Source organism: Chlorocebus sabaeus, chromosome 21 (assembly GCF_047675955.1).
Source record: "Chlorocebus sabaeus isolate Y175 chromosome 21, mChlSab1.0.hap1, whole genome shotgun sequence".
Taxonomy (NCBI): Eukaryota; Metazoa; Chordata; class Mammalia; order Primates; family Cercopithecidae; genus Chlorocebus; species Chlorocebus sabaeus.
In genome coordinates this window covers 39,491,358-39,503,718 of record NC_132924.1, presented here as the reverse complement: position 1 = coordinate 39,503,718, position 12,361 = coordinate 39,491,358, and the positions used below count along the sequence as shown (strand labels likewise).

At 39.0% G+C, this 12,361-nt stretch overlaps 1 protein-coding gene across 1 annotated transcript in view; it reads right to left on the bottom strand.

Annotated features, from left to right (window-relative positions):
• The window catches only part of RAPGEF5 (Rap guanine nucleotide exchange factor 5), a 238,961-nt gene that overhangs the window by 200,014 nt on the left and 26,586 nt on the right, over nt 1–12,361 (bottom strand). Inside the window, exon 2 of the mRNA XM_007981904.3 lies at nt 1,063–1,113. Within this exon, the coding sequence (XP_007980095.3) occupies nt 1,063–1,113 (51 nt within the window). The remainder of the gene's footprint in view (nt 1–1,062; nt 1,114–12,361) is intronic.

The window sequence follows — 12,361 nt, the reverse complement described above, 5'->3', positions numbered from 1 at the left end:
TATCATCTCCTAAACACAAACTGATAAGGAAGTAGGAAGGGAAGGAAATTATTTTTTAACATGTTAAAACTATTTTTTAAAAAAAGTTTGAACAAGCCAGATGACAGAAAATATTACCGAGGAAGTGGTGTGAGTCAGCTGACGCTTGACTGGTCCTGACAGCATACAATATTCATTCACTCAGTCATTCAAAAAGTACATAATGAGCAACTGTCAGGTGTCAGATCTGTTCCTGACGGTAGGGATACAGTGGTGGAGAAGGTAGAGAAAATCCCAGCCCTCACAAAGCTCACAGCCTCCTGTTAGCCTAAAAAATGCAACTTTTTTTTTTTTCTTTTTTTGAGATGGAGTCTTGCCTTGTCGCCCAGGCTGGAGTGCAGCGGCGCAATCTCTGCTCGCTGCAAGTTGTGTCTCCTGGGTTCATACCATTCTCCTACCTCAGCCTCCCAAGTAGCTGGGACTACAGGCGCCCACCACCACACCTGGCTAAATTTTTGTATTTTTAGTAGAGTTAGGGTTTCACTGTGTTAGCTAGGATGGTCGGTCTCAATCTCCTGACCTCATGATCCGCGCGTCTTGGCCTCCCAAAGTGCTGGGATTACAGGCGTGAGCCACCGCACCTGGCCAAAAAATGCAACTCTTTGTTGATTGATTCTTTACTGCAACACAATGATAAATAACGAGGAAGTAAATCTCCTTTTATACAAAACTCAGTGTACAATATAGGCTATTTGTAAAATACAGTGTTTTTAACAATAGATATATTATAACATATTTATGTACGTGCTCTGCCGCATCGATTCATTCATGTAAGGAACCTGGAAGATGGGAGAATAATTTTTTGCCCTAGTTCGTGAACATCTTGAATCATGACAACGATCGGAGCATCTCAAACACTTTTGCTGTGTCATCCCAGGTGGAGAAGATAACGTGATCACTGCAGCATCCCTGCAAAACTCTATGTGGTCAGGAGCAAAGGGAACAACTGTAACTTGAGAAGTGTACATCAGAATTTCTCAATCACTATTTCAGAAAATGCAGTAAAAGAGAAAAGAGTCATACCTGGGAAGGCGTATGTTCAAGGTACGGATTAGATATTCTTCTTGATAGAGTCTATTTTAAACAAAGAAAAAAAATAGTTAGAACCAAATAAACACAAAAAAGGAAAACATAAGCAACACTGGCAGGGACAGGACCCTGCTAAACAAAAAAAAAAAAAGTTTGAATCTCAAATCATGGTCCCTATGGGCTTGGTATCCTTATTTTCACTCAATGTAAATATCTGGTCAACATTCGTAACAACAGGACAGGATATTCCACTTGAACGGCTCTCAACAGAAGTACAACAGAAAGACTGGGATTTTCTTGGACCAGTCACTTTATTCTTGATGTGTTTTGGATTCCATTTCTCCTTTCCTTTTCCTCACCCTAACTCAGGCCCTCATCACTATACCCGCAACTACCTGCTTCATCTTCCCAGTGGACTTTCCTGCTCTCTAGTCACATCCCCTTCAGGCCATCCTTCACACCTCAACTAAGCAAATCTCCCTAAATCACCTCCTTGACTTGCAGAGGGTCCCTTATTGCTTATCTGAGTTAATCCATGCTCCCTTGGCTCACCAGTCTGCCTCCAACAGATTTCCAGTATTCTCTTTCCAACTCTCAACAAGGCTTCTTCAGTTTAGCAAGACCTACTTGTCAGAAGAACCTGCCACTCATAACTCTGCCTTTAGTCAAGTCAGTCTTCATGTTAAAAGCCTTCCATCTTCCTCAATGCTTCTCAGAATCTCACCAGACTTGAAGTCCAGTTTTGTGGAGTCGGCTCCTGCATGAAGTTCCTCCTACTGCGGTAGGTTCCTCTTTAGAGCTCTGTTTTTGCTACTATTCAGGTGCAGCCCCTGGGTGCTCGGCATTGTTGGTTGTTTTTCTGTGTGCGCATTTGCCCCAAGGAATCCATAAGCTCCTTGAGGGAGGGCTGGCAGCTTATTCTGCTTTGCTTTCATGGCATCTAGCACACAATTGTGCATAAAGATGTTTATTTTTTTCTATTCATTTATTTAGATATTTATATAACTGTATGAACTTAATAAGTAATTGCTGAATGATCTGAATTATAGGAGCTAATTTTTCCTGCCTAATGATCCAGGAAACAGCACCATCACCCACATATGCTTAAGCACAATACAGAACTATTATCATTTCCTATTGCAGTATAAAAAAAAAGAACAGAGAAACTAACATTTATTGAACTTCCAACCTATGTTTAAAAGCTCTTTCCATCTCTATTCTAAGTCTTGCTATCTTTCGAGATCCTATAGTTTTCAGACTGCCGCCTCCATGTCTTAGAATACTTTGCTAAATGTACAAAACATACCCCACCAGTCATCGCTTTCCAGCATCTGAACCTTCTACTAAACTTTAGTCTAAAAAGAGAATTCCCATTCTGCCCCTTCCCCAGGCCACATGGCGCTCACACTACTCCTAATTAAACTAAAATAAAATGTATCAACTCTTTATCCAGAAATGCCAAATGATGCCCTGTTAAAGATTTGTAGCTTCATTCAAAGAAAATAAATTTTATAAGGTAGAGAGCCCATTTTTAATTCCCAGCCTTCTGGTCTTGTCTAAACGTACTCCCAATCAGCACTGCCTAGGCCTCAGGTACCATGAGCCTATGTAATATAGTCCCTTATTGATATACTGAACAATTTAAAAGTTTTAAATGTACCAGATTATATGAAGATGAATCATCATAATTTTTTTTTTCTCTAAACAGGTAGACTTTTAAAATCACTATGGCAGACCAGAAATGACAGTCTTTATGACTCATCTAATTGTCTGAATCAGCTTAGAAAAGCAAATAGTTCATATGATCTAGCTAAAGAAAAAGCTTTTAAGCAGAAACAAGCTCTAAAAACAAAAAAAGAGCATTTTCACAAAACAAAACAAGCCACTTGCCTTCCTGGCCACTGCCAACCGGAATCTGGCTGTCTACACACTCGTGTTACACTCACACAATTCCACTTAACAGAAACCTCCCCCATGGATAGTTTGCTTCAAAAGGTAGGAAAGGTGAGTAAATAAAGCAATGGGGTTCTTCTATACGGAATAGATAGCAGCGTTAGATAAGCTACTGGCCCCAGGAACTCAACAAGCTCAACATAATAACTGTCTTTTACAGGACACAATTCCTAAGCTGGCTGTCAGGAACTGCCTTGAAACCCTCTCTTCACTGGTCCCAGGAGAGCTTTGTTTCATTAACACTCTAGGACGGCGGTTCTCAAACTTGTTAGCTGAGCATGGGGAGCCACAGAGCTTTGTGGAACTCAGTCAAGTACTGACTCCCTAAACTTAAAACAACTATCATAACTGTACTTCCGCAGAGACCACTTTATGTTAGTTTTCAGTACTGACCCAAAGTAGCAAAGGCCAAAGGTTTAAAAGAACATGGGGAATACTCCATCCATTACCTCATTTTTAGCAGGTACTGGGAAAGGACTGTTACTTAATTTTATCAGAGGAATACCATGGGCCATCTTACTGCTGCTGTAAATCACTCAAGAACTGCCCTCCCAGCATTTATCAGCAAGAGTACCGCAAAAGCACCCTTGAAAATGCACCCCCCTCTTTTCATTTTAACATCTTTCCCTGATATACAACCACTCAGCTGTTTTCATCCCATCTTGGAATCCCTTGGTTTTATTTTTCCTCTCAGCATCCCAGGGCCTCATCTCATCACTCCTGTGGCAACTTACTTCCATTCATTTCATTTTTGAAGCACTTACTCAGCTGAGCACCAGGCTCTGTGGGAACTTCCAGAAACACACACACGGACAAGACACCATCCCTAATTTAGAAAACCCATTTGCCAGAAGGCATAGGATCTAAAGAACCTATTAAGCCCATGAATTCTTTTTCTTGATCCTAATCTCCCTATCAATTTTCTCTGCAATCTTAGATGGCTGGTCACTCGATGCAGGATATCCTCTCTTAAATGGCTCCCACCATAATCTCTCATAAATATAATGCCCAAAGTGATGATTCCTTTATCCTATGTATTTTAAATTTCCTAGAATTACTTAAGTTGGATGCAATGATTCTTTCATGAAAGACATATATATCCCAGAGAGATGAAAATACTAATAACACAAATGAAAATATATTTTTAAGCCAAATGTATTCCTCCTTTCCATTTTAATGCACCATGGAAAATGGTTCCCTGATTATAGGCAAATCTCATATTTTAAATGTAAACTAGGAAATTGCAATCCTTTAATATTCACAAATGGACTTCCAGAAAAAAATAATGGCATAACTCCAAAAATAATTGGTTAGCAACCATATACTACATTTTTTAAGTCAGGTATATATTAAAATTAAAGTGTAATAGTTCATGAAGCTGACTCTGAAGCAGGCAAGGAACTCACTCCGGAGTTGCTAAAAATATCTTGCTAAACAGTGTAATAGACTTAAGGCATATTTTTCATTAGCCCTTAAAAGAGATAGGCACAGTTTTTATTCGTTTTTAAAGGAGATGTCTTAATACTAAGACTCAGTTAAAGTACTTAGGCTACTAAGGGGTGAGAGAAATAAAGGAAAAAGACCGAATCGTTTCAGTCACTACAGAAGCACTACCTGCCCTTTTACTAACATGAACCAACAAGAACTACCAAATTTATTGTTAATGCAAGAATGACACAACTGTCTGCCAACTTAGCCACTGTCCCTCTTCCTATTCTGGGTGACCAGGCAGAATATGAAGATGAAACAATGGAATAAGTACACTTGAATTTCTTACAAACGCAGGAAGATAAAAAGCCTCATAACTAGCAGGCACATATGTAAAGAGATTATAAAATAAAATACTAAAGGCTATGATCTATTAAGCTGCCCAGTGGATTTTTAACACAGGAAGAACTTGTGGGCCATTCTTCAGCCCCCAAATAAACTTACATCTCAACCAAAGCTTGGTCAAGGTTAAAAGGACAGAATCCCAACCAGATTATAGGCTTGAGAATTATCCAGTCATCAAAGTTGGGGATAATGGGTCAGGTGCAGTGGCTCACATCACTCTCTGATAACATGCTGCACGTTATTAATAGTAACTGAGTTTCTGCTGTGTGCCAGAGATTACACCAAGTTTTGAGTTTTTTTGTTTTGTTTTGTTTTTTGACACAGGATCTCACCCTGTCGTCCAGGCTGAAGTGCAGTGGCGCAAGCACAGCTCACTACAGCCTCAACCTCCCAGGCTCAATTGATCCTCCCACCTCAGCCTCCCGAGTAGCTGGGACTACAGGCACGCACCACTACTACATCCAGCTGATTTTTGTATTTTTTTGTAGAGACAGGATTTCACCCTATTGCACAAGCTGGTCTCAAACTCCTGGGCTCAAGCAATCTGCCTGCCTCAGCCTCCCAAGGTACTGGGATTACAGGCATGAGCTACCACACCCAGCCTATACTAAACATTTTGCATGCATCACATTACTTAATACTTGTAAAACTATGAGGTAGGTACTATAACTAATCCTATTTTGCAGATGACAAAACTAGACTTAAAGAAGTTAAGAAATCTGTCCAAGTTTGCAACCTAACTGCAGTTATTGCCCCATACATGTCTCTTAACATAGGATGTGATAATTTAAGAGTAATGTGACAAATAAGTGCATCTAACTGCAGTAAGAAGTCACAAATAGTATCTGCTAGACCCAGTGGTTCTCATCTCTGGATGTAAATAGAACCACCTGGGAAGCTGCAGAAAAACAAATAAAACAGGTATTAAGGACGCACCCCAAACATACTGAATTAGAATCTCTACGAGGAGAGCTGGGCAGTCTTTCCCCAAATTTCCCAGGTGGTTCTAAGGTGCAGCCAGGTGTCAGGGGAACTGTAAAAATAAGTGATTGGGAACGGCAAATTGAAACTTTCCTCATCCACTTCAGCTATGGGGCTTGGAGCACTGCTCAGACATCACCTCCTGCACACATATTGCTGAATGAAGAAGAGGTACTGTCATTTACCAATAGCACAGGGATCCATGACTGAACCTCCAAGTGGCTTGTGTAGCACAAAAAGCCACTGTTTCGGCAAATCCCGTCCTGCACCTGTTCATGTGGTATGTGTTTTCCATACAACCCATCCTAGACATAGCCTTAAGCTACAGTATCTTCCTGTCTGCACAGTAACATAGTACCTACATACCTTCAGAAAGAGTCTACCCTTTAAATGGCAACCATGGCATTAAACTTAATTTTGACTTCCCATTATTAAAGCGCTCTATTCTAGTAGAAACATGTTTCCCTACTTAAAAGCTAAGTAGAAAATGAAAGTGGGTTCAAGGAGTACTTAGAAACATTTCACAAACCTTTCACTGCTACGGAGACAAATCAGCAAGAACCAACAGCTTCTGGGAAAATATACACAACACATACAACAGAAACAAACCCCAAAGCTTCATCAATTTGATTTTATTTAGTTCTTGGGAAAATTTCTTTGGGGGGGGCTGTGTTTACAAACAAAAGAATAGGTTCGCCTACCAAGATGGGCCTCCCTGGTTAATGCAATCACAGAGAAACCTTTAAAATTTGAGAATTAAGTAACTAAAGATTTAGGAAACATGGTTTAATCAGCGAGCTTACTTATCTCCACTTGTCACTGAATTTCCTAGTTTTATTAACAAGAACTCATCCAGTCATACCTGGACTCCAAGATGGACCCTTCCTACAGTAACCAACATGAAGAAGCTCCCACTGGCCAAATCTGGGATGATTTGAACAGCAAATAATAAAATTATTGAATTATAATTCATAAGATGAATAACCATGAGTCCATACTAATACAAGCAATTGAATAAATAAATAAATGAGGATCAGGAAGAAAGGACAGCCCTTCCTCATGGGATTATTTTAATTACTAAATGCAGTAAAAAGAAGAAAACAGAAAACCACCATTAGGCAAACACCATAGTAATAAATGTTGCAGGCAAAAATCATCCATAGATGCTAACATTAGTGGACAAAAATATGATGAGATATAGGATATTTGCATAATTATCAAAGTATCTCCCACCAAAATACCTAGTAAGTACAGAGGAAAAAAAAACTTTACAGTGGAGTTTAGCTTACACCACTTTAAACAAATGATAAAAATTATCGCCTATCATGAGACATGTTGAGATCATCTGCCTCCTGATATGATGAACAGAGAAAGGCACTTTTATGGTATTTTTGTCAAAATGCATACCTGAATATAATGATGAAATATCAGACAACCTCAAATTGAGGGACATTCTTCAAAGCAACTGGCCTGTACTTTGCTAAAATTGTCAAGGTTAACAGGGACCAATAAAAACTAAGGAGCTATCCCAGATGGGAGGAGACCAAAGGAGCCAGACAATTAAAAGTATTATGTGATCCTGAACTAGAATAAGGACCTTAGCAGGACACATGGTAAATGTGAATGAGGTCTATATTTTAGTTAATCGTGTGGATCAGTGCTGGTTCTGACGACTGTGCTGTGGTTATGTAGAAATGTTAACATTTAGAGAAGCTGAGTGATGCTTATAAGTGAACTCCCTTTGTACTAGTTTTGCAACTTTTAAGTCTAAAATTATTTCAAAATAAAAAGGCTCTTTACAAAAGAATAATGACCTCCCTCCTCCCCACAAATGTGGTCTCAAAAATTATTCAAATATTATCTCAAAATATAGCATTTATTTCTTCGCTGAAAGCTACACCGCCCCTCCATAACTTCCTTGGGCTGCACAACAGAATGACCCTCATGGCTTTCCTGCCCATTCAGGTCTCTGGCATCGTCACACAAATTAATCTCCAGAAAATGCCTCCTTACATGTCACCTTGTTTTTAATACAACAAATATATATTTGTAAGTTTGCTCTCCCTGAGTGCTCACAGAGCTCCAAGTCTTTAACCTGGTGGCCCACACCTTCCTTACCTGTCTACAAAGTTCCTGCTGCACTTCTCTACAGACACTCTGCTTCAGCCAGGCAGGTTGTCTCCTTTGGAGGAGACAAACCACATGCATTCTCCCTTCATGCCTGAGCCTTTGCCATGATCTCTGCTCTGTGCACTTTTCTACATTTCTACATTCTGCCCTACAGTCAATCCATACAAATGCTGCATGAAGCCCAACCAAGCCCTGAGCCTCCCATGATTAATCTCTTCCCCCAAACATTCTAGCACTTTCCATATCTGCCACTGAACTATAGTGCCTCCTGGCCCCATTTGCAGGTATATGCCATCTCTTTTCAACCAACCTAACCTACCAGAGGGAGTCATGCCTTCTACAGATCTAGCACCGTCAGTGTGGAGCAGGAGCTGACCTCTGACCAGCCAATAGTGATTTCTTTCCAACATCACACTGTCTGATAACCTGCCAAGTGGTAAAGCATGATATTACCACCTCAAAAGCTATGAAACTCATCACCACCACTGCCCCACTCCAATCGCCACCTATCCTTTCCCTCATTTCCATCCCTGCCTTAAGTGGTCATGCATAGAAAGTGCAGAGTGTGCAGAGTGTGCATACAGAGCTAGCTGAGTATACAGAGAGGGAGTAGGTATGACTCTATAAATTATATATCTATAATTATATATTTAAATGTACATATATTTATATATAATTATATATAATTTATAGATAATAGATAATTTACAGATAATTTATCTATATAAATTTATCTTATCTATAAATATCTATATATATTTATCTTATATAAATATAATATAATTTATATATAATACATAAAATTTATATAGTATATGTAATTTTTTTAAGACAGGGTCTTGCTCTGTCTCCCAGGCTGGAGTGCAGTGGCACAATCATGGCTCACTGCAGCCTTTATTTCCCAGACTCAAGTAATCCTTCCACCTCAGACCCCCAAGTAGCTAGGACTACAGTTGCTCACCACCATGCCTGGCTAATTTTTTATTTTTAGTAGACACAAGGTCTCGCTATGTTGCCCAGGCTAGTCTCAAACTCCTGAGATCAAGCAATCCTCACACCACAGGCTTCCAAAGTACTGGGATTATGTGAGTCACTGCTCCTGGCTAAATTTTACATACTGAATGACTTATGAGCTTGTTTGAAAACTTAATGATTCACTTGAATACCAATTATTCCTTTGTAGTGAAAAACATGGAAATTGTTTGTGTGGGGTCGTCAACAGGAAAAATGTTCTCTGTTCAATTCCCACATTACTCACAAGTTAGAAATGAGTGAAAGAAATAAACCTTGGAGTAGCCAACTTTCTTCCGTTCTTTGGCATCTGGATATAAACTACTGTCTTAAATGTGTCTTTTCAATTTGTACATAGATTTTTGAAAGCTGCAGAACAATAAAGGTGATAGTGTAGAGTCTTCTGATGAAAGGAAGAATTCAGGATACTTGTTCCACTTTTTATTTTTCAATTACTCAACTAGGATATACAAAGAGCTTCAGAAATGTAGCAGCAGAATGGACCTCGGGGATCACCAGGCCTTCCTCTAAACTATGTGAGACGGGGGGATGGAGATTAAGAGTCCACAGACCAAATCCTGTTGCCACCTGTTTCATAAATAAAGTTTTATTGGAACACTGTGTGTTTACATATCAACTCTGGCTGCTTTACTGCTACAACAGCAGAGTTACATAGCGGCCAGCCAAGCCAAAAATATTCACTATCTGGACCTTTACAGAAAAGGTTGGCCAATCCTGGTCTGGATTATCAAACTTTAAAGAACAGGAAGAGCTGTATAATCTCCCAGGCAATATATTCTAGTGCTTAATCAGTTATTAGTAAGAACTCTTAATTTTGAATCAAAATTATCTCCCACTGCAATTTAAGACTGTTTCCTCTGAAACTATTTAAGGCACAAGTCCATCTCTACTTGGGTTACATAAAAGCAAGAAATGGTAGTTAAGAGTTGTTTTGACCTAAGATTAAAACAAAGAGTAGAAGTACTAATAAAGGGTACAAAGTTCTAATTATATAAGATGAGTAAATCCCAGTGACACACTATACAGCAAAGCACCTATGGTTAACAACACTGTATTGTATACTTAAAAAGTCTGCTGACAGAGATCTTATATTAAGTGTTCTTACCACACACACAAAAAAAATATTAAAGAGGATGAGAGGAAACTTTTGCAGGTAATGGATAGGTTTGTTGTGGCCAAGTTTATTTCCAAACTCAAGTTGTATACATTACATATGTACAGCTTTTTGTATGTCAATCATACCTCAATAAAGTGGCTAAAAAAGCAAATGAAAAAGGAGCAATTAGTTTCACTAAACTCCTTTTAAATTGAGAATTTTCAATCTATAAATAATCTAGACAATGCTTGACTCCAGAAAACTGATGCTAAAGGCCAAATATACAAAAGTACTAGTAAATCCATGAGTATAAAGTGTTGTTTCAAATATCTGAATCTTGCACATAATACTGTCTCTGCCTAGAATGCCTTTCTCCTCATATGTTTAAATTTTCATATAGATTGTAAAAATGCATTCATATGCTCAAATCTCCTGTTAGAATTTAAGTGCTTCTAAAGCATTTTGCATTCCAGATTCTTATTGACATGTGAATTTCCCCTGATTCATTACATGAATCTTAAAGATAGGATCGATATTGTGCTCATACTTATAAATGTCCACAGTGTCCAATATGATGCATTCTGTATAGTTAATTATCATTAAATGTTTATAAAGGAAAAAAATCTAGCCCTTTTAATACCTTCCTTAATGCTCTTCACCTTCCAGAGTTTCCAGTTCCTTCCTCTGTGCACTGCATCCTCTCCTCCTGGGAGGCAGCCTTGCATCACTGGTAAGAGTGGAACTCTGGGTTCACCTTGCTTAGATTCAAAGCTCATCAGTACCACTTGAAAGTTGTGTCTTTGGACAAGTTATTTAACTTCTTTGTCCCTCTGTTTCTACCTCTTTAAATGAGTGAAATAAAATCTACTTTTAAGGTTGTTGTAAAAAATAAATGACTTAAAATTGTGATTCCCAAACTTCAGCATGCATCAGATATCAGAGACACCTGGAGAGCTTATTTAAAAGATTGCTGGGCTCCAACCCATGGATTTTGGTTCAGTAAGTCTGGGGCCAAGCCTCAGAGTCTCCAATTCTAACAAGTTCCCAAAGGATCAACCACTAATGTAAAATTATATGAAGAGCTTAGAACAGCACCTGCTATATAACAAGTGCTTGGTGAATGTTAGCTATTGTTATTGTTCAGCACTCAGGAAATTTGGAAGTTTTAGTATTACTGTGTGCATGAATGTGGGTCTCCCCTACTAGACTGTAAGCTTCTCAAGGGAAAGGATTGTATATTTTTCACCCACATCCCTAGGACATTGCAGAGTGCCTGTCACAAAGCAAGGCCAGTGGGACCCTAATAGAATTATCTGCATACCAAGAGAGAATCCTCTTACCCAAGGTTCCTCCTGGTTGGAAGGGAAAATAGGATGTGGGAGAAAGAAAATCTTCCTCCTGGAAACATTCCTAGGCATTTCCCATCAAGCCTCTTTTGGACATGGGCTATTTCATTCACTGCTTGACCCATGAGGGTCATTTCCCACACCTCGGAGTCTGGAAGAGCTAAACTGGAACTATTCAACTGTTATTAGCTTCCTGGGACCACAGTCCTTTCCCAAATAGGTACAGAATTTCTATGGGCTTCTGTCAGTGTAACAACCTGCCATCACCACTGTTTAGAACCCTAAGTACAGTCAATTTTTATATTTTACCTAGACAGTGACAAGTGGAAATCCTGTAATTGACACTAAACATATACTATACCTACATACATACCTACATACCTACATACATACATTTATTTATCTAAACGTGTTACCAACTCAAAGCTCATATACTGGTGTTAACAGAAAACAGTAAATTAAAAAGCTATCCCAATGTGTAATACCTCCACTTGACAATTCCAAAACACTGCACCCACAATCTTCTCTACTGGTCTCCCACCAATGACTTGTCAGATGTGATGTTGCCTCTTACTTTCTTGGCAGGGGAGATCAAGCAGATACAAGCCCTGGCCCCAAAAGCAGGACGTTGTACAGCCAAGACAAACAACAGGGCAAAGAGGCCTGATCTTCGGACTGAAGCAACCTGATTGCCTCAAACTTACTGGATGTATTTTGCCTCCTCTATAACTTTTCAGTATGTAGGGGGAAAGTCATATTCAGGCTCCAATTTACATGTATTCTGCTAGGTAAGCTCCAAGCAACTTAAAGTTATTTGTGTTTACCTCTCCTGTTTAAGTATAATTACTATAAGAGGTACTTCATAAGGGGTTCTATTTTTAGAACACTCTCAATTTTTAATTTTAATCAAACTTCATTTTAA